This window comes from Arachis ipaensis, chromosome B07, assembly GCF_000816755.2.
Source record: "Arachis ipaensis cultivar K30076 chromosome B07, Araip1.1, whole genome shotgun sequence".
Classification (NCBI taxonomy): domain Eukaryota; kingdom Viridiplantae; phylum Streptophyta; class Magnoliopsida; order Fabales; family Fabaceae; genus Arachis; species Arachis ipaensis.
In genome coordinates, this window is record NC_029791.2 from 24,766,254 (window position 1) to 24,789,000 (window position 22,747).

The following is a 22,747-nucleotide window of genomic DNA, read 5'->3' on the forward strand; positions in this document are numbered from 1 at the left end:
TGATAAAATGACAACACTAGCTATGGAGTAGAATTTTCACACTTGGCATAGGGTTTGGTCCTTGGAAGAAGTTGAATAGTTGTATCAATAGTTGATTTGGAATTAGGGATTGCTAGTTGGCTTGGAGTGCACTAAAGCTAGATTCCCATAAGGTGAAGCTAGGACTTGTGACTCAAGTTGATTGCTTTCATTTGACCTCCCTCTATGCCTAGGGGATAACTAAATGAAGCAAGGCCTAATTGTTGTCAACATTGAATGGACTATAAGGATAGAATTTCTAACGCCAACCCTAAGCCAAGTCTTTTGATAATTGATTGTTTGTTTCTCATTACTTTGCTAAAACCTTCAAGAATTCCAACAAGGCTTACTAAATCAATAAGATGCACACTTTGGCAATTCCTAGGGAGAACGACTCGGGAGACTAGTACTCTCGGATATAGATTGTAGATTTGTTTGATGAAGGAGTTTGCGTCGGTTTAGACTATACTACGATTGATCATTTGATAATTTCTATACCGGCAAAAATTCATTTGTCAAAATGGCGCCGTTGCCGGGGAAGTTGCTTAGTGTGCCATGTTATTGTTTTGGATTAAGTGTGTATATATGTACATAGTTGCACTTCATTGTATACTACTCAATTGACTAACTCCTCATCGTTACAATGAATTCCATTTCCCCTTCATTGCATGACGCGTTCACAACCGAATCCGCGCTTAGCCCCTTATGATCTGGAAATAGAACGAACTTTGTTTCATATTAGACCCTTAGATCCGGTACACAACTAAAAGAAAAGGGAGCAAAGGACCCAAGTCCTATCACAACCGCCCAAGGGGAAGAGAGAATAGATATAGAAGAGGTAGTGGGAGAGGAGGTAGTGGAAGAGGAGACACCACAAGCCATAGTTGAGGATGAAGCCCAACCAACAAGGGAGACAACCAAGGCCAAAAGAACCTTGGAAGAAGAAATTGCTCAACCACTTCCATTTCCAACACATGCAAAGAAAGCTAAAAAGCGCATGGAACTCGACCCCAAAATGGTAGAAATGTTCAAGAAAGTTGAGGTAACCATCCCCTTCTTTGATGCCATCCATCAAGTTCCTAGATATGCCAAATTCCTCAAAGATTTATGCATAAACAAGGATAGAATTCTTGAATTGGAAACCATCCCATTGGGGAGTTCTATTTCCGCTTTGATGGGAACATTACCGGAGAAGTGTGATGATCCGGGCCCTTGTATGGTCACTTGCACCGTCAATGGAGCTCAATTTAGAGATTGTATGTGTGACCTCGGAGCATGTGTTAGCATCATGCCGCTCTCCGTTTACCGGGTATTGAAGTTGCCCCCACTAAAAAGGTCGACGGCAAGATTTGTCCTAGCGGATAAAAGCATAATAACCGTAGCAGGTGTTGCGGAAGATGTATTGGTGAATATAAAGGGGTTGGTGTTTCCGATTGACTTCTATGTCCTTGAAATGCCGTCAAGCGAAACCGAAAGAGCATCATCTATCCTACTTGGAAGGCCATTCTTGAGGACTTCTAGATTTAAGCTTGATGCTTACTCGGGGAACTACTCATTTGAAATAGATTGAAGAATTGTAAGCTTTAGCTTAGAGGAAGCAATGAAGCATCCACCGAAGAACCACTCTCTATTTCGGTGTGACCCAATCGACAACATAGTAGCCGAAGTGCATCTTGCAAGACTAGATGAGAAGTGCATGGTCGACGAAGCAAATGAAAAGCCAAGCGAACTAAATACCACACATCATACAAACCATCCGGAAACTCAAACTTCAAGGAATGACAAGAAGATGGAATTGAAGCCACTACCACCTCACTTAAGGTATTCATACCTTGATGAAGCCCAAAAGCTATCCGTGATAATTGCGCGACACCACTCCTATCAACGATTCCTTTCCTTTAGATGCCTTGCATTCAATTTCGGAAGTGGTTCCTTGGTATGCCCTAATAGCAAACTATTTGGTTTCACGCACCTTCCCTCCCAATCTCAACAAACATCAAAAGGATAAGCTGAAAAGCGAATCCAAATACTATATTTGGGATGATCCCTATTTGTGGAGGTGTGGAGCGGACCAAATAATGCGAAGATGCATACCTCAAACCGAATTCCAAGCAATCTTGGACGCTTGCCACGCTTCCGAAGGAGGTGGTCACTACGGGCCCCAAAGAACGGCAAGAAAAATCCTTGATTGCGGATTTTGGTGGCCAACTCTTCTCAAATATGCTTCTCTCTATTGCAAATCTTGTCCCCAATGTATTAGGTTTGGAGATATTTCCAAGAAGGACGAAATTCCCCAACAAAATATGCTTTTTTGCGAAATCTTTGACGTATGGGGAATCGACTTCATGGGACCATTTCCAAATTCCAATGGCTTTCTCTACATCTTGTTAGCCGTCGATTATGTGTCAAAATGGGTGGAGGCAATCCCCACCCGAACGGATGACGCTAATGTTGTGTATTCTTTTGTGAGGAACAATATCATTTGTCGCTTTGGCGCCCCAAGAGCAATCATAAGTGACCAAGGATCCCACTTTTGCAACAAAAGAATAGACGGCCTCATGAGAAAATATGGCATCATCCACAAAGTCGCCACGGCTTACCACCCTCAGACAAACGGCCAAGCTGAAGTCTCTAACTGGGAAATCAAGCATGTGTTAGAAAGGATTGTAAAGCCGAATAGGAAAGATTGGAGCACTAAACTCTCCGATGCATTGTGGGCCTATCGAACGGCTTACAAGACACCCATTGGCATGAGCCCCTTCCGGCTTGTATATGGTAAAGCATGTCACTTACCGGTGGAGATTGAACACAAAGCCTATTGGGCCGTAAAGGAGTGTAATATGAGCTTGGGTGGGGCCGGAGTAGAGAGAAAGCTTCAATTGGTGGAATTAGAATGTATGAGATTGGAAGCTTATGACAACTCAGAGAAAAAGAAAAGAAGAGGAATCCTCTATGTCACAGTAAAGAGGATCCTTATTGTTAGTAGAAGAAAAGAAGAAGAAATTTGAACACAGATAGAAGAGGGGGTTCGAATTTGGTGATGATGTGAGGAAGAGATGTTAGTTAATGAATGAATAAATAGAATAGGATGAGAGAGAGGGAGGGAATTTTCGAAAATTTTTGAAAAGGAGTTAGTGATTTTTGAAAATGATTTTTGAAAATTGTTAGTAATTTTCGAAAATTTTTGAAATTAAAAATAAAAAATAAAAATAATTAGTTAATTAAAAAAAAATTTTTGAAAAAGAGGGGAGATATTTTCGAAAATGAGAGAGAGAGAGAGTTAGTTAGGTGGTTTTGAAAAAGGTAAGAAACAAACAAAAAGTTAGTTAGTTAGTTGAAACAAATTTTGAAAAGATAAGAAGTTAGGAAGTTAGAAAAGATATTTTGAAAAGATATTTTTGAAAAAGATAAGATAAGAAGATATTTTTGAAAAGATATGATAAAATTAGTTTTGAAAAAGATTTTATTTTTAAAATCACAATTAATGACTTGATTCATAAGAAATCACAAGATATGATTCTAGAACTTAAAGTTTGAATCTTTCTTAACAAGCAAGTAACAAACTTCAAATTTTTGAATCAAAACATTAATTGATTATGTTATTTTCGAAAATTTGATATAAAAATAAGAAAAAGATTTTTGAAAAATATTTTTTTAATTTTCGAAAATAACTAAGAAATTTGAAAAAGATTTGGTTTTTGAAAAAGATTTTGAAAAAGATAAGATTTTCAAATTGAAAATTTGATTTAACTCATAAGAAACCACTTGATTTTAAAATTTTTTTGAAAAAGTCAACTCAAATTTTTGAATTTGATGAGAGAAAAAGGGAAAGATATTTTTTTATTTTTGAATTTTTATGAAAAACATGAAAATTATGCAATGCATGAAATTTTAGATCAAAACATGTGATGCATGCAAGAATACTATGAATGTCAAATAAGCGAATGGAGATGCTTTTCGTTCCTCTGAACCTCTGCTTTCCTGCTATCTTCATCCAATCAGTCTTACTCCTTTCCATGGCTGGCTATATGTGATACATCACCACTGTCAATGGCTACTTTCGGTCATCTCACGGGAAAATGATCCAATGCCCTATCACGGCACGGCTAATCGTCTGGAGGCATCACCTTTGTCAATGGTTTCATCTTATCCTCTCAGTGAATAATATGCTCACGCACCCTGTCACGGCACGGCTATTCATCTGTCGGTTCTCGATTTCTGGCGCTGGACGCTAGATTTGGGCAGAAGGCTGGCGTTGAATGCCAGTTTACGTCGTCTATTCTTGGCCAAAGTATGGACTATTATATATTGCTAGAAAGCTCTGGATGTCTACTTTCCAACGCAATTGGAAGCGCGCCATTTCGAGTTCTGTAGCTCCAGAAAATCCACTTTGAGTGCAGGGAGGTCAGAATCCAACAACATCAGCAGTCCTTCTTCAACCTCTGAATCTGATTTTTGCTCAAGTCCCTTAATTTCAGCCAGAAAATACCTGAAATCACATAAAAACACACAAACTCATAGTAAAGTCCAGAAATGTGAATTTAACATAAAAACTAATGAAAACATCCCTAAAAGTAACTAGATCCTACTAAAAACATACTAAAAACAATGTCAAAAAGCGTATAAATTATCCGCTCATCAGTAAGCATAGCTCCAAACCAACAAACAACTCTCACATCAAATTAAATTTCAGTTGTCACAAGTGCAAACCCCAAATAAGAATTAACCGAAGTATTTAAATCTCGGGTCGTCTCACAAGGAATTGCAATGAAGTGTTTAACTATTGGCTATGAAAATGCAAAAGGGGGGTTTGATTTTATATTTTTGCAAGAAAATAAATGACACAAAGTAAAATGAACAATTGACTAATAAAAGAAATGGAAAGAACTCTTGGCTAGACTTAGGTAATTGAGATCATCATCCTTGTCTACAAACCATATATTGACAATTATGAGGAACCAAGCTCATTAAGTGTACTTCTATACTTGAAGTATATCAAATGGCTTAATCAACATCAACCCATAAGTCCCAACCTATCTACTAATTAGATTAGTACTGGATTAGTGTCAATGGGTATCAAATTGATCACCAAGGATTTTCAAATCACCAATTCAATGAGACCCAATGACTCAAGGTCACTCAATTCCCTTAGCCTAGGCCAAGAGTAAGGAAAACTACTCAAAAACTAATGGAAGCATTTTAACAAACACCTAGAGTGCAAGAAAAGTAAACATCACCACATACCAAAATTAACCAGATCTATAACTATCATCAACAAGAAATCAACAATAACAATGGAGGTAACATAAAAGAGACATAGAAACATGAAATTGCATTCAAAGAAATCAAGATTCAACAATGGTTCATAAACATAAAAATGGCAAAATAGCAAAATTAACAACAAGAACTAGAAGAACAAAGGTGTAACAACAAGAAATTTAAAGAGAAAACTAAATCAAAACAAGAATTGAAAGGTGAATTTGAGAGAGATTAACCTAAACTACCCTAAATTCTAGAGAGAATATAGAGCTTCTCTCTCTAAAATTCTACCCTAAAACATGATGAAAACTAAACTATGACTACTTGGTTCATTCCTCCCTCAATCCTTGGGTTCAATAGCATCATAAATGATTTGGATTGGGCCCAAAATGCTTTAGAAATTGCCCCCAACGAGTTGCCCAAAATGGACCCATGTTGCTCCATCAGTGCGCACGCATACAGTGCAGATGCGCGCCCCTATACGTCAGGAAACTATAAAAAATTTTATATCATTTTGAAGCCCCAGATGTTAGCTTTCCAACACAACTGGAACCGCCTCATTTGGACCTCTGTAGCTCAAGTTATGGTCGATTGAGTGCGAAGAGGTCAGGCTTGACAGCTTTACGGTTCCTTCATTTCTTCATGAGTTCTCCCACTTTGCATGCTTTTCTCCTCACTTCTTCCATCCAATACTTGCCTTATGAACCTGAAATCACTCAACAAATATATCAAGGTATCAAATGGAATTAAAGTGAGTTAAATTTAGCTATTTTAAGGCCTAAAAAACATTTTTCACATTTAAGCACAAATCAAGGGAGAATTGCAAAACTATGCTATTTCATTGAATAAATGTAAGAAAAGGTGATAAAATCTCCCAAATTAAGTACAAGATAAACCACAAAATTAGGATTTATCAGGTAGGTGAAAGATGTTGTGGGACCCAATGGTTCTGAGAGGCTAGGGAATCCAGATTCCATGCTTCTCTGCACTGGCGTTTGAACGCCCAGGGGCTGCTCCCTGGCTGACGTTCAACACCAAAAATGCTGCCCATGAGGGGTGTTGGATGCCCAGCAGGGATACCCTGTCTGGCGTTCAACTTTTAATAACACTCCATCCGAAGTGTTCTGTTTTCACTGCTGTGAAATTCTTTCTCTGTTCTGACTGCTGCATATGATCATGACTCTAAAAATAACTGAAAAAAAATCAAAATAAAAGAAAATAAAAATAATTAAGGTTGGGTTGCCTCCCAACAAGTGCTCCTTTAACGTCACTAGCTTGACGGTTAACTCTTTTACGGAGGTGAGTATGGGCTCAGATTTTCGCCCCCTTACAGTGAATTTTCTTCCTGTCTTCTCATAGATGAGCTGCACATGCTCTAAAGACAGGATACGACTCACTGTATGTGGTAAGACTAGTTTCTTAGTGAAGACAACTCTCATGCCAGGTGAGAGGCCTTCAGTTGGGACTTTCTTGTCCTTCCAGCCTTTAGGTACTTTCTTCTTAGTACCTTTGTACTTAGAGCTTGTTGGTGGCTGTCGAACACCAATCTTAGAATTGGTGTCTGGGGGCTCTGCAAAGCTCTGCACAGAAAGAGAGGGTTGGAACACAAGGTGTAACATAGTTATCTCTCTTTTAGAGGGAGATTTGGGATGAGGCATCTTAAACAAGATGTGATCCTCCCCTAGTTGTAGGGTCAGTTCTCCCTTAGCCACATCAATGATAGCACTGGCAGTGGTTAGGAAAGGTCTTCCAAGGATGACAGAGTCATCCTCGTCCTCTCCAATATCCAGGACTATAAAGTTTGCAGGGATGCAGTGGTTTTTAACTTTTAATAAGACATCCTCTACTAAGCCATATGGCTTCTTCATTGTCTTGTCTGCCATCTCTAATGAGATGTGTGCACCTTGTACCTCAAGGATTCCCAGCTTCTCCATTACAGAGAGCGGCATGAGGTTTATGCTTGACCCTAGGTCACACAGAGCCTTTTCAAAGGTCATAGTGCCTATAGTGCAAGGAATCAGAAAGCGTCTAGGATCTAGAAAGCGTCCATTTTGGGCCCGGTTCGACCTGTTTGGCCCGTTCGGCCCAATCTTGGACCAAATTCTTTGAAATTAGTGTCAAAATTCTCATTTTAAAGAGATCTATCCTATTTTAATATAAGATTTTTATTTCTATTTTTCTTATTAAAATTTAATTTATTGACTAATTATTTACTAATCTTAGCGGGGTTTACATCCTACCCACCTAATTAAGAATTTTGTCCTAAAAATTCAGATTCAGTTACCTGAAAAGAGGTGTGGGTAGTGCTTTTGCATATCTGACTCAAGCTCCCAAGTATGCTCTTCAATACCTGGTGCACGAATCTCCACACTCCGTACATCTGTACCAACAAGTACACTGAGTCGTCCAAGTAATACCTGAGCGAGTCAGGATCGATCCCACGAGGATTCTGGTTTGAAGCAAGCTATGGTTATCTTGTAGGTCTTAGACAGGTGAAATCAGAAGGTTGTTGGATATGGAATTGTATTAGAATTAAAATCAGTAATAGAAATATAGTTGAGGATTGGAATTGCTTTATCTTTCTGAATTAACTCTGGTAGTACTGTCTTCTTTGCTTGTGAGTGATTTCTTCAATGAAGGCTATATGTGATCAACGCCATGGGCCGTGGTCATTGATCTCCTGTGCTACAGATTGAATGTCATTGGTCGTGGTCATCCAATCTGACGAAGGGTGAAGCTCTAGCAGTTCATTCTCCTGGCGATCCTACTCAAAATGCCACAGACAAGGTCGAATCTTCTGGATCAGAGAATGCTGCTTCTTTGGATTCTAGCCTATACCACGGAGACCCTAATCTCCCCGGAAATTGGCTGAAGTGGTGTCTCGAGAAGTCCCCAATGAAGTCGTAGATTAGCCGTCTGAGAGATGTATAAACATAGCTATTGGCTCGTGCTTTCCAGTCACGTATTCACACGAACCCAAGTAGACGCGGGTATTTGTCAGGCACATTCGTCTTAGTATGATGAACAGAGCTGATTGTCACTGATCATCCTATTCACCATGTTGAAGAGCGAGTATACATCCTAGAAATAATCAAACACGGATAAAAGAAGAAACAATAATACTTTTATTAATTCATAGGACTCAGCAGGGCTCCTCCCCTCAACCTAGGAGGTTTAGAAAATCATACTGAAAGGAAAATACAATGTAAAAGTGATGATGTTCGTAAAAAGCTAGATGTTCCTCTAAATAACATAAATATAATCCCTTAAATACTAAACAAATGACTAGTAAGGGTAAAACAGTCTTTTTAGTGCTAAAATCCACTTTTGGAGCCCACTTGATGAGTGTTTGGACACTAGTTTCTGCTTTGTGGGCGCTGGACGCCTGGAAGTGGACAGGTAGCTGGCGTTTGACGCCAGTTTTTGGCCTTCTAATCCGAAATAAAATATAAAATATTATACATTGCTAGAAAGCTCCGAAAGTCAGCTTTCCATAGCCGTTAAAAAAGCTTCAGTTGGATATCTGTAGCTCTAGAAAAGCTCTTCTGAGTGCAAAGAGGTCAGATCCAGACAGTATCTGCAGTGCTTTCTCTATCTCTGAATCAGACTTTTGCTCCAGCTCCTCAATTTCAGTTAGAAAATACCTGAAATTGCACAAAAACACAAAAACTCATAGTATAATCTAAAAATATGCTTTTAACACTAAAACCTATAAAAACTTAATAAAAACTAAACAAAACATACTAAAAACTATATGAAAACAATGCCAAAAAGCATATAAAATATCCGCTCATCAATACCATCCCGACTCCAACCTACTTTCACTAAAGAGACCTCCTTTCCACGTAACCACTTGATACTGGTGTCATTAATTCTAATCGAAGCTACTGGTAGTGTCAAATTTTCCCTCATTTGAACCGATTCTGGTTCCAGAACATGACTTGCATCTGGGGTGTATTTACGCAGCTGCGACACGTGAAACACGTCGTGCAGGTTCGAAAGATACGGCGGTAAAGAGATCCTATAAACCACTAGTTCAATTCTCTTTAGGATCTCAAACGGTCCAATGTAACGGGGATTCAGTTGCTTAGTCTTAATGGCTCTTCCCACTCCGGTGGTTAGAGTAACTTTCAAAAAGACGTGTTCTCGTTCCTTAAACTCCAAAGCCTTCCTCCTTTGATCAGCATAGCTATTCTGATGACTTTGAGCTATAAGCATTCGACTACGTATCTTTTTTATCTGTTCCGTGGTCTCAGCTATCATCTCAGGCCCTAACAAGCTCCTTTCTCCAGCTTCATACCAGCACAGCGGAGATTGACATTTCCTACCATACAAAACTTCATACGGAGCCATTCCAATGCTCGCATGGTAGCTGTTGTTATAAGCAAACTCCACTAGGGGCATATACTGATCCCAGCTCGCTGGCTAGTCCAAAACACAAGCTCTCAACATATCCTCCAAAGTTTGGATTGTTCTTTCTGACTGACCATCTGTTTGAGGATGATATGTGGTGCCTAGACTCAATTAATTGCCAAATGCTCGCTGAAAGACTCCCTAGAACCTTGATGTGAATCGAAGATCCTTGTCGGATACAATGGTGGAAAGTACGCCATGTAATCTCACAATTTCCTTAATGTATAACCGCGCTAACTCCTCCATCGTGCAACTTATCCGAATGGGGAGAAAGTGAGCTGACTTGGTCAGTCGATCCACAACTACCCAAATGGCATCACAACCCGTTCGAGTTCTAGGTAAACCCAACACGAAGTCTATTGCAATATTCTCTCATTTCCACTGTGGAATCTCTAAAGGCTGAAGGGTTTCTGATGGTCTTTGATGTTCAATTTTAACTTTCTGGAAAGTTAGGCACTTGAAAGCATGCGATGCCACATTATTTTACATTCTTGGCCACCAGAACATTGTCTTCAAATCTTGATACATCTTGGTGCTTCCCGGATGGAATGAGAATCCGCTCTTATGAGCTTCCTTCAAGATGCTTTGTCGCAAGTCTCCGACATCTGGCACAATAATTCGGTCCTTGAACCTCCATAAACCATCCTTATCTTCTGACACTCTCCACCGTTTGCCTTGCTCAATCGCCGGTAAAACCTTATACAATTCTTTGTCATTTTGATGAGCCTTTAGAAGTTTAGCTTTGAAATCACTTGAAATCTGTAATTGACTTAAGCACAGAGTCCCAAACTCTTCTCTGACCCCCAGTTTCAACCCTTGGAATGCTTTTAGTAACTCTTCCTCTCCCAGCATCATCCAAGCAGCACATAGAGACTTCCGACTGAAAGCATCTACCACAACTTTTGCCTTTCCAGGATGGTAGTTCAACTCGAAGTCATAGTCTTTCAAAAGCTCCATCCACCTCCTTTGACGCATATTTAAATCCTTCGGCTAAAAAAAGTACTTTAAGCTCTTATGATCTGAGAAAACTTGAAACTTAACACCGTAGAGATAGTGTCTCCAGATCTTCAAAGCAAACACTACAGCAGCAAGTTCTAAGTCGTGAGTTGGATAGTTCATCTCATGCGGCCTTAATTGTCGTGAGGCATATGCCACGACCTTATGGTGCTACGTCAGCACGCACCCTAAACCCTTCAGTGATGCATTGCAGTACACTTTGAACAGTTCACTCGGCTCGGGCAACACTAATACAGGTGCGGTAGTCAATCTCTGCTTTAATGCGAGAACTCTCCTCGCACTCAGGAGTCCAAACAAAAGGTACATCCTTCTTAGTCAGCTTGGTTAAAGGTAAGGTGACCTGTGAAAACCCCTTAATGAATCTCCGATAATAACCCGCCAAAACTAGGAAACTCCTAATCTCTGTCACTGAAGTTGGTTGCTCCCAATTCATCATTGCTTCAACCTTAGCTGGATCTACTGCTATCTCCTACTTGCTCACCACGTAGCTAAGAAACTTCACTTCAGTTTTCCAGAACTCACACTTAGATAGCTTAGCATACAACTTCCTATCTTTCAAGAATTGCAGCACAGTCCGTAAGTGACCTGCATGCTCATCTTCTATCTTAGAGTAAATAAGAATGTCATCGATGAACACGACAACAAACTTATCTAGATACGGATGGAAAATTCTATTCATGTAATCCATGAATATTGTCGGAGCATTAGTCAATTTGAAAGACATCACCGTGTACTGATAATGACCATAGCGCATCCTAAAGGTAGTTTTGGGAATATCCTCATCTCTGACCCTTATCTGGTGGTATCCGGATCGCAGATCAATCTTAGAGGACACACCGGCTCCTTGTAACTGGTCCATTAAGGTCGTCAATTCTTGACAACGGATATTTATTCTTTACAGAAATCTTATTCAGCTGCCTATAATCAACACATAAGCGCATACTTTCGTCTTTCTTCTTTACCAGTAGCATTGACGCTCCCCACGGAGAAACACTCGGCCGAATAAAATGTTTATTTAACAAATCTTCTAGCTGAGACTTCAGCTCGGCCATTTCTAGAGGTGACATCCTATAAGGAACACTCTAGATTGGACCAGCTCCAGGCACCAACTCAATAGGGAATTGAACCTCTCGGTTAGGTGAAAATTCGTCAATATCGTCCAGAAACACCTCTAAGAACTCACAAACAATCAGAATTTTCTCCAAGCTTTAATCATCACCCGAAATACCCACAGTTAATAACATAATACCCTGATATTCAGTCCCAGAACAATTCATCATCATAGAGTTCAAGTAATAGCTATTTGCCACAACTGGCCCTTCCGTGTCTTCCGGCATAAAGCACACTGATTTCTCAGAACAGTCGAGCAGAACATGGTTCTTAGATAACCAGTCCAACCCCAGAATGAGATCAAGACCAGTCATCGGTAGACAAATCAGATTATGCACGAATTCATGTTGTTGTACTTGAAACGGAACTTGTGGACATCTTAACCTAGTCACCATAGTTTCATGGGTAGCATTATACACCTTTAAATCATATCCCAAGACCACTATTTTCAATCCTAACTCATCAGCCTTTTCAAATGCAATGAATGAATGAGTTGCTCCAGAATCAAACAATACACTTAAAACTTTACCGGCTATATCACAGTTACCTCTAATCAGTGTCTCTGACCCCTCAGCACCAGCTGCAGAAGTAGTATATACTCTCCTTGGCTGCTGCACCCTGTCAGTCTCATATTTCTTCTTTTCTAGGCAGCTCCAAGCCAGGTTCTGGGTTGCCCGCAGAAATAGCACACTCCCACACCCAATCTGCATGGAACTCCTAGATGATGCTTCCCGCACCTCTGACAGTTCAGGTCCTGCTATGTCTATTTCCCAAATCTTCTTCCCTGATTAGTATTGTGAGTCAGCCTCCTGAAGTTGCCTTGCCCCTGATTGTTTTGAGGGACAAAGCTTCCACATTTGAAATTTCTGCCCCTCGGTGCAAAGTTTCTCCCCTGATTCCTCTGAAAAGGCATTCTCATGCTTCCTTTCTCTGCTGCCGCCTTCCTCACATATTCTTCAGCAACCCTACTCTTATTTACAAGTTCAGAGAACACTCTAATCTCCATTGGTGCAACGGAGCTCAAAATATCACTCCGGAGACCTCTCTCATACTTGATACACTTTCACTCAGCAAAATCCTCTGGGGCACCTTGACAAATGCGAGAAAATCGACACAGCTCTTTGAACTTACTAGTATACACAGTGGCAGTCATCTGGCCTTGTCTTAATTGCATCAATTCAAGTTCTTTAGCGTTTCTAACTGAATTAGAAAAGTACTTCTTATAGAACTCTATTCGGAATAATTCCCAAGAAATTACAACCTCATCAGGCTGTAGAATATGCCACGTGCCCTGCCACCAATGCTGAGCCTCACCTTGCAACTGATAAGTTCCAAACTCAACCCACTGCTCTTCAGGAACCTGTTGCGCCTGCAGTGCCCTCTCCATAGCCTGTATCCAATTGTCCGCATCGGTGGAGTTTAAGATTCCTCTGAAGGTCAGAAGATGAACCTTCAAGAATGAGGAAAGCATCATAGGGCCATCTTCATTGTTATTCCCATAGTTCCCATTATTTATCTGGTTTCCCAGAGCTTCGGCTGTCGCTTGCATAGATGCAGCCATGTTCCCCAGGGCAGCCATAAATTCTACAGGGTTAGGATTATTCCATGTTGCTTCAGGAGTAGCATTTCCTATTCTGCCTCTACCTCGCCCACGACCGCGTCTGCGAGTCGACATCTGGTCCCTATACACACCAAATAAGTGATATCAAGTTGATCAGTCTCAATATCGCAAGTCTAGTGCTTTAAGTTCCAAATGCATGCTCATGAACATTTATGCCATATATATCAGTTAGATATCCTAATAGCACATAGACACATACACAGAGAATGCACAGAAGCATAGTCAGTCCGTTCCTCAGGCTCTATAGGAGAGAACTGCTTTGATACCATAATGTAACACCCTACCACATAGAGCTTTACACCTAGGATGTAAAACAGAGGTGGCAAAGCACTACGACCTCTAAAATAAAATACATACATATAAAAGCAGAAAGAATATAATAAACTAGGAGCCTTGAAAAATATGTAAAACAATCGCAAAATAAAAAGCGCAACGCTCAGAAAATAAGATTACTTGCGTGCTAAGAAACCTAGAGATTATAGGTGTAACAAGTAGAAAATGGGAATGGAGGGTCAAAAGTACAGAATAACAAGCTCCTAACTCAGCCTGCGAAGCTAAGGCTAGCCGGGGAATATTTACATATATATACATATCCCGAAAACCCAAAATACATAACTGAAAACTTAACTCTCCTCAACCCTCTAGCTAAGTACATATATATACAGCTATGCATCAAAATAAACCCAAATACTCTACTTCAGAAGTCCAAACGCCTAGCGAGGAGCCTCTCGACCTGCATCTGAAAACAATAATACAGTATGGGGTGAGAACCGGAGGTTCTCAGCATGATAAAGGTGCCACGCATATAATATATAAGGTCCTGGAAATGCCAGAGGCAATTCTAGAACGCCGATACTCAGATTAAAAGCCTTAAAGTATTAAACAGAAACCATAAAAGGGGTGATTTTCTAGAGATATCCAAGCCTAACATAACTTAACCTTAACCCTATTTCCTTCTGCCTTTCCTTCGAACCTCCATCTCCAATGGTATAACACACACAGTTAAACAGATAAAATCAAACACAAGAAGAGTAAAAGTACTACAGGTAACAACTATACAATTAGCATAGCAAATACATTTAGGCACACTCAGTTAATGCACAAACAAGTAATTCAGGTAATATACATATGGTGCATGCCTGTCCTATGACTGATGAGTCTCATCTGTCGGTTATTAAGCCAACCCGACAAGTCCGATTTGCTAAACCTTTGGACTGTCCCCTGACACGCATCATCAAGAGCCTATGCATAGCTTTTTCTCATGTTATAAATTGCTCAATGGGGGTCAACCTTCCCGAGAATTTAGAGTGCCCGGTCATATCTTACGTCGCAAGGTCAACAGAGTATCGGGTCTTAATCTGGAATACATGGTGGCAAGCCACGGTACTTTACCCAGAGAAATCCATATCTCAGATAATTTAAATGTGTAAGCCTCATACATTTCATAGTAATTATAGAAATCAATCATTCAAGCCTTAGAATCTTCAATCATTCATGCATGTATCCCTTTTTATGTGATTTCTTCATTTTTAACCTTTACTTCACCCTCAAGCTACCTTAATTTACTAACTCCACCTCATTACTAAGCTTCCTAACCAAGTTTAGAAATAACCATAGAAAAATAGAGGTTTAGAAGTTTGGAATTCAGTTTAAAAGCACAAAATCTAGTTTTTCCAGAAAACAAGGCCACGCGTGCGCGTGGGTATGCGTTTAGGCCAAGACGCGCACGCATCCCCTGATTACGCGTACGCATTAGTGCCAAGTAGTAGCTACCATCCGTGAATGAGGGTTATGCATACGCAAAAGTCTCATGTCACGCGTACGCGTGGGCCACGTATACGCGTGGGCGTACATTTTTCCAAAATTTTTTACCAAGTCTGAAATCTACAGGTTTGCCATTTTAAATCCTAATCTTCCGACACGCATAAATTTTTTTTTAAATCATTTTTCCTCCGTTCTTCGAACGGCGTAAACTTCACGGACCCAGTTTTCATACAAAATAAGTTTGAAATCGTTTGGAGGTCCGAAAGCCAAGTTATGGGTCGCCGAAGTTTGGCCAAAAACCAAATTTTACAAAAAAAACCTCAAAACCTCATTTTCTCTTTAAAACTCTTTCCAACCCAACTTATCAAACCTATAATCATCAATATAACACACTTTTGACAATATCACATGTCCTTCAACATCATCACATCATCATTCATAATTCCAGTATCAACAAAATCAAGTGAACACCACACATGCTCAAATTATATCCTTATCACTAATCATTCAATACACATAATCATTCCAGCTTATCCTATGGTTCTCTAGACTAAGTTTTCATATAACATTATATATTATATACGCAAAACCTAAACCTTACCTTGGCCGCTTTTCACGTATTAATCAAGGCAACCCACTAAGCCAAAATACAGCTCCACAGTCCAAAATTACCCAATTAAAAGCACTTAGCCTCCACCAAGTTCCAAGGCTTATAATCCAAGCTCCAACATATACATATATACACATATACATCACATACATACTTAAATTCAATACCCAACTCACATAGGCTAAGAAATTGTAGAATTTCAGAGTCCTTACCTTGTCTATGTCTTGATTGATTTGAGAGTCCTTACCTTTTCTATGTCTTGATGGAACAAAGACCCACAAGTTCCTCAAGCTAAACTTGAACCTAGAGAACCAAAATCACAAATTCTCAACATGGATTATCACTAATTTTTTAAAATTAAGGGGGTAGAGAGGCTGGAGTGTTAGAGTGGCTTACCAAAAAAATTGTTCCAGTGGAATCGTAGAGCTCGACGCGGCGAACGTGTAGCCACAAACGGTGCGGCAATCGGAGCTCGGATAAAGAAGTTATAGCAAATGGAGTATTTGAACGAGGGTTTGGAAGCTTTGAGTGTTCTTCCTCCTCATTGAATGTTTCCCAGCGTGAATGAGGCTAGAGAGGAGAAAGGGAAGCTGTGTTGGTAAGGTATGGTTGGGCCTAATTGGGCCTTGGGCCCATTTTGGGCTCGGTTCGACCGGTTTGGTCAATTCGGCCCAATCTTGGGTCAAATTCTTCGAAATTAGAGTCAAAATTCTTGTTTTAAAGAGCTCTATCCTATTTTAATATAAGATTTTTATTTCTAATTTTCTTTATTAAAATTTAATTTATTGAATAATTATTTACTAATTTTAGCGGGGTTTACAGTGTGCACCTGCAAAGATACTCTGACGCTCAAGTAAGTAAGAGTAAGAGATGAGTATAGTGTTATTTCGAGTGAATAGCATACCATTTTCATACTTAGGGTTTTGTATTTTATAGCGGGTGAGTCATCAGTGTAGTACAGACGTTACTTATAACAACATTCTCTTTTGGTGGGATTTTGTTTCTCAATTCTTATCTGATTTTTTACTAACAAAATACTAAACATGTTTATTATCAAAATAACTTATTTATAGGGAGGATATAATCGTGTTCTACCTAACGGTTCATAGCTCCCAAGCCTGACCTAGGAGAGTTTATGGAGTAAGTTGAGCCTTTGTGAGATATTCTAACCTATAAATTGGTTATTTAATAGAGGGATATGACCCCCAAAGTTAACTTGTCTCAATAGAAATATAATGATAGAATTTTTTGGAAGTAAGAGGTAATTGTAGAAAATAAATTATATTTAAAATTGATAAGAAATGAAAAGAAACTAATTATTACCTGCAGTTATCTGTTGCGGTTACTAAGGCCATCATGGCCAGTCATTAGTAGCAGAGTTTAATAAATGGAATCAATGGCTAAGGTGTTGCTTGGTATTCGGAGGGTCGGGATCTTGACCGTAGAATGTGGTAACTAGTGCTGGTTGATTTATGGGGTAGCGGACGAGAAAATTCTAGAAATCAAGTTGAAGTGTGTACATTTTTCAAAGGAAAAATTGATGATGAGTAAGGGAAGTTAGTCTCTGATGGTGAAAAAATTGTCGGTAAAGATTTTCACAAAAATATAAGTGCGTTGTAAGTATAGTTCTAAACTGACAATTAAACCTCAATCAAATTTAATTTATTTGTTACTAAAGCAAACCCAATAAATATAAACCGAAGTATTTAAACCTCAGGTCATCTCTCAAGGAATTGCAGGGAAGTGTGCTTATAACTGGTTATAGAAAAGTATCTTTTTGGGTTTTTGAAAAAAAGAACAAGGAATGTAAATAACAAGGAAATAAAATGACAATTCAGAAAATTCTTAGCAAGGATTGATAATTAGAAGTCCTATCCCCATTATCATAGTCACTTGTGATATCAATTGTCCATTGCTCCCACTTAGTCAACCTCTAACTATGAAGGAAAGTCAAGTGGATAAATCAACTTGAATCCTCAAGTCCTAGTCAACTCCTAAGGAAAGACTAGAGTTAGTGGAATTCAAATCAACTAGCAACTTTTAATTATCAATCAACAAGAGACTTTGAAAATTCAAGAGTCTCTAATTACTCAATCTTAGCTAAGAATGTAAAAAGCTAACTTAAAACCCTCCCAAACATTTTATCAAACACTTGGAAGGCGCAACATAAAAATATAGAAAAATAATAGAGAATGTAAAATCTAAAACCAACAATTGCAAGCATCAATAATAACAAATAATGGAAGAAGCAATAAATATGAAATACCTCAAATTGCATTAAATAGAAGATCAAATCTAATATGAGAATTCATAAACTAAAATAGCAACATAAAGAGATCAACAAGAGAAATATATAAACTAAAGTACTAGAACAAATAAAGGTAGAAGAGAAACTAAATTGAAATAAGATAGAATTCAGAAATTGAAAAGGAATAAAACTAAGACTCCTAAACCTAGAGAGAGGAAAGAGCCTCTCTCTCTCTAGAAAACTACATCTAAGACCTATGTGAATGAAAGTTGTCTGTCTAATTCCTTCACTCTGCAGTCTCTAATTAGTGTTTTCGAGCTTGAAACTGGGCCAAAAACAGCCCAGAAATTGCCCCCAGCAATTTCTGATACGTCCAGCACGTGGCTCTATCACGCGTACGCGTCGCTGAATTTTCACAAGGTCACGCATACGCGTCATCCACGCGTACGTGTCACCTAACTACATGGTAACTATGGCAAATTCCATATCATTTTGAAGCTTCGGATGTTAGCTTTCCAACGCAACTGAAATCGCCTCATTCGGACCTCTGCAGCTCAAGTTATGATCGATTTAGTGCAAAGAGTTCAGGCTTGATAGCTTAGCAATTCCTTCAATTTCTTGTATTCCTTTCACTTTTGCATGCTTCCTTTCCATCCTCTAAGCCATTCCTGCCCTATAAACCCTGAAAACACTTAACAAACATATCACGGCATCAAATGCTAATAAGAGAGGATTAAAATTAGCAAATTTAAGGCCAAAGAAGCATGTTTTCAATCATAGCACAAAATTAGGAAGGAAAACGTAAAACATGCGAATTCTATGAATAAGTGAGAGAATAGTAGATAAAATTCACTCAATTAAGTACAAGATAAACCCTAAAAATGGGGTTTATTAGTCTCCCACTCTCTCTATTTTTTACTCCTTGTATATTTGTCTTCATTTATGTGTTATTCGTCTTGAGTCTGGTGTTGTTGAAATTGAAAAAAGAAAAGAAAGGGAAAGATGATGAAATAGTAGATGAGGAGTTTGTTCCTGATGAGTGTGATCCATATTCATGGGTGGGTGCATCTGTGAGGGGTTATGCGTCTTAGTTTAGGGACGAAGAGAGTGTTCATCAGTTGGGTAGCTCTGAGTGGGTTAGGAGAGGTGAGAATATGAAAGTTGAGTTTTTGCCATGTAAGGTGTCTGGTAGAGTATATCATAGGGAATGAGGATTACGAATTTTTCTATATGTATACTTTTTTTTTTATGGAATTGGGGGTGAAGTTTCCTTTCACTCCTTTTGTATGTGGTGTTCTTATTCAACTGAAATTTGCACTATTACAGTTGCACCTGAACGCATGGCCATTCATGAAGGGATTTAAAACTCTAATGGAACATTTGGAAGTGGAGCCCTCTTTAGAGGTATTTGTTTTCTCTTTTCCATACTAAGGGTGTGAAAAAATAGTATGGACAAATTTTTCTAGTACTTATAATAAGGCAATTTTTAGTTTGTTTATAATGTATTAAGTTGGTCACTGTTAGCAGTCTTTGCTCATTCTTTAGGTGAGTATTGTTTAGCAATTTCTCTTTTCTCCCTGCTTGGAATGCTTTGATTAAGTGTTGCATTGTGTTGTGTAAGGGAGAAAGCGCCGAAGGTCACTGCTAGCAGTCTTTGCTCATTCTTTAGGTCAAAGAACGTGGGGAGAAAAAGATCTCCCAGCAATGTAAAAGTAGAGGGAGGGGTTGAAGTTGATCACCCTATAGTTCGGAAGAAAAATATTAGATTAAAAAGGAAAAGAACAGAGATTGATGTTCAAAAAGACAAAATTGTGATCTGACCAACTCTAAAATTGCAAAAAAAGAGGTCGATTTTTGGGAGAGATGGAAAAATTTACCGAAATCGAAAGGAACTTCATGGGTATAAGGAAAATAATAATCCTTCATCTATGTGGAGTAAGCACTTTTCTTTTGTGTTGATGGTTGATGAGTATGGGCAATGTTCTACTGATTTAAAACTAGTTCATGATGTGGGTGATGCTGGTATAGCTTAATACTTGCAGGTGAGTATTGTTTATAATGTATTAAGTTGTTTAATATGTTGTAATGAGACTATAAGGCAGTTTATTTTTCTTTATAAGTTATGGGAGCTTGGTTCCTGTCTATTGGTCGAACTCAAAAATTAAAGCATGTAAGAGATGCTTTTGACAAGGAAAGTATGGAGCAACTTATGCAAATAATTTAGAAAAAGCAAAGAAACTCTGGATCGCTTTGGAGTAGATAGGGTTGAAAGATGACGAAATGAAAGGTTTAAGGAAAAATGTGTCACTATTAGAGGAAAAGGAGAAAAAGCTGCATGAAGATAAAGTCAATTTATAGACAAGGGTGATGGAGTTGACTATAGAGAAGAGGGGTCTGGAGACTAGCAAAAAAAACGTTTATGATGAGTGGATAAGTTATACCCTTTTTGGCATTGTTTTTACATAGTTTTTAGTATGTTTTAGTTAATTTTTATTATATTTTTATTAGTTTTTATTTAAAAATTACATTTCTGGACTTTACTATGAGTTTGTGTATTTTTCTATGATTTCAGGTATTTTCTGGCTGAAATTGAGGGACCTAAGCAAAAATCTGATTCAGAGGCTGAAAAAGGACTGCAGATGCTGTTGAATTCTGACCTCCCTGCACTCGAAGTGAATTTTCTGCAGCTACAAAATCCCAATTGGCGCGCTCTTAATTACGTTGGAAAGTAGACATCCTGGGCTTTCCAGAAATATATAATAACCCATACTTTACCCGAGATTTGATGGCCCAAACTGGCGTTCAAAGTCAGCCTAAAAATTCTGGCGTAAAACGCCCAAACTGGCACCAGAATTGGAGTTAAACGCCCAAACTGGCACCAAAGCTGGCGTTTAACTCCAGGAACAGCCTAAGCACAAAAAAGCTTCAATGCGCAGCCCAAGCACACACCAAGTGGGCCCCAGAAGTAGATTTCTGCACTATCTGCACTTAGTTACTCATTTTCTGTAAACCCTAGTTACTAGTTTAGTATAAATAGCACTTTTTACTATTGTATTAGAAAGCTTATGCCATATTTCACATTTGGAGGCTGGCCTCACGGCCATGCCTAGACCTTTTTTACTTATGTATTTTCTACGGTGGAGTTTCTACACCCCATAGATTAAGGTGTGGAGCTATGCTGTTCTTCATGAATCAATGCAATTACTACTGTTTTTCTATTCAATTCACGCCTACTTCTTCTCCAATATATACTCTCGCACTTAATTCAGTTAAGTCAGAATGAAGGGGTGACCCATGACAATCACCCAATCTTCGTTACTCGCTTAGCCAAGGTCGTGTGCCTGACAACCACAAAGCGATCTACATGATGTTCAATGTAATCATTGGATGACAGCTGGAGTATATTCTCTTGGGTTTCTAATCTAAGATTAGAACCTTCGTGGTATAGGCTAGAATTATTGGCAGCCATTCTTGGGATCCTGAAAGTCTAAACCTTGTTTGTGGTATTCCGAGTAGGATCCGAGATCCGGAAATTCTAAACCTTGTCTGTGGTATTCCGAGTAGGATCTGGGAAGGGATGACTGTGACGAGTTTCAAACCTGCGAATGTGGGGCACAAGTGACAGTATGCAAAAGGACAATGGTCCTATTCTGACGCTAGCGGGAACCGACAGATGATTAGCCGTGCGGTGACAGCGCATATGGATTTGTTTTCATCCGAGAGGATCATACAGCTTGCCATGGAAGGAGGTAACACATGGTTGGAAGAAGGCAGTAGGAAAGCAGAAGTTCAGAAGCAACAAAGCATCTCCAGATGCTTATCTGAAATTCCCACCAATGAATTACATAAGTATCTCTATCTTTATTTTATGTTTTATTTATCTTTTAATTATTAAAACCTCATAACCATTTGAATCTGCCTGACTGAGACTTACAAGGATGACCATAGCTTACTTCAAGCCGACAATCTCCGTGGGATCGACCCTTACTCACATAAGGTATTACTTGGACGACTCAGTGCACTTGCTGGTTAGTTGTGCGGAGTTGTGAAAAAGAGTTGAGATTACATTCGTGCATACCAAGTTTTTGGCACCGTTTTAGAGATCTCAATTTCATGCACCAAGTTTTTGGCGCCGTTTCCGGGGATTGTTCAAGTTTGGACAACTAACAGTTCATCTTGTTGCTCAGATTAAGTAATTTTATTTTATTTTTAAGCCTTTTATTTTCGAAAAAAAATTTCTTCAAAATTTTAAGAATGAATTCTAGAGTTTCAGATGATGCTTTTATCATCACAGGAGCTAGTTGATTCCCATCAATTTGGCTGTTGTATGTAATGTCCTACTGAAACTTGGCTAGCTATGTCTAATCTTTTTAGACTGAAGCTTTAGACTAACATTGCATGATTCCTGGAATTCTTATAAAAAAATTTTGAATTTCTTTATTTTTCTTTTTTCAAATTAATTCTCGAAAAATACAAAAAAAAATTAAAAACTATAAAACCAAAAATTTTATGTTTCTTGTTTGAGTCTTGTGTCCAATTTTAAGTTTGGTGTCAATTGCATATTTTAATTTTTCTTTTAAATTTTCGAAAAAATACATGCATTATGTTCTTCATAATCTTCAAATTGTTCTTGATGATTTTTTTGTTTGATCTTTAAATTTTCTTGTTTTGTGTCTTTTCTTGTTTT

The 22,747-nt window shown here is 38.7% G+C and overlaps 3 protein-coding genes across 3 annotated transcripts in view; 1 reads left to right on the forward strand and 2 right to left on the reverse strand.

The window, feature by feature from the left end:
- LOC107609754 (zinc transporter 6, chloroplastic) overlaps nucleotides 3,993-22,747 on the forward strand; it is a 28,906-nt gene continuing 10,151 nt past the window's right edge. The window contains exon 1 of the mRNA XM_016311776.2: nucleotides 3,993-4,016. The gene's annotated coding sequence lies outside the window, so the exon portion shown is untranslated. The remainder of the gene's footprint in view (nucleotides 4,017-22,747) is intronic.
- Nucleotides 11,916-12,527, reverse strand: LOC107607000. Its single transcript, XM_016308993.1, has one exon. The coding sequence runs from the start codon at nucleotides 12,525-12,527 to the stop codon at nucleotides 11,916-11,918; it is 612 nt and encodes a 203-aa protein (XP_016164479.1).
- Nucleotides 12,881-13,492, reverse strand: LOC107606999. Its single transcript, XM_016308991.1, has one exon. The coding sequence runs from the start codon at nucleotides 13,490-13,492 to the stop codon at nucleotides 12,881-12,883; it is 612 nt and encodes a 203-aa protein (XP_016164477.1).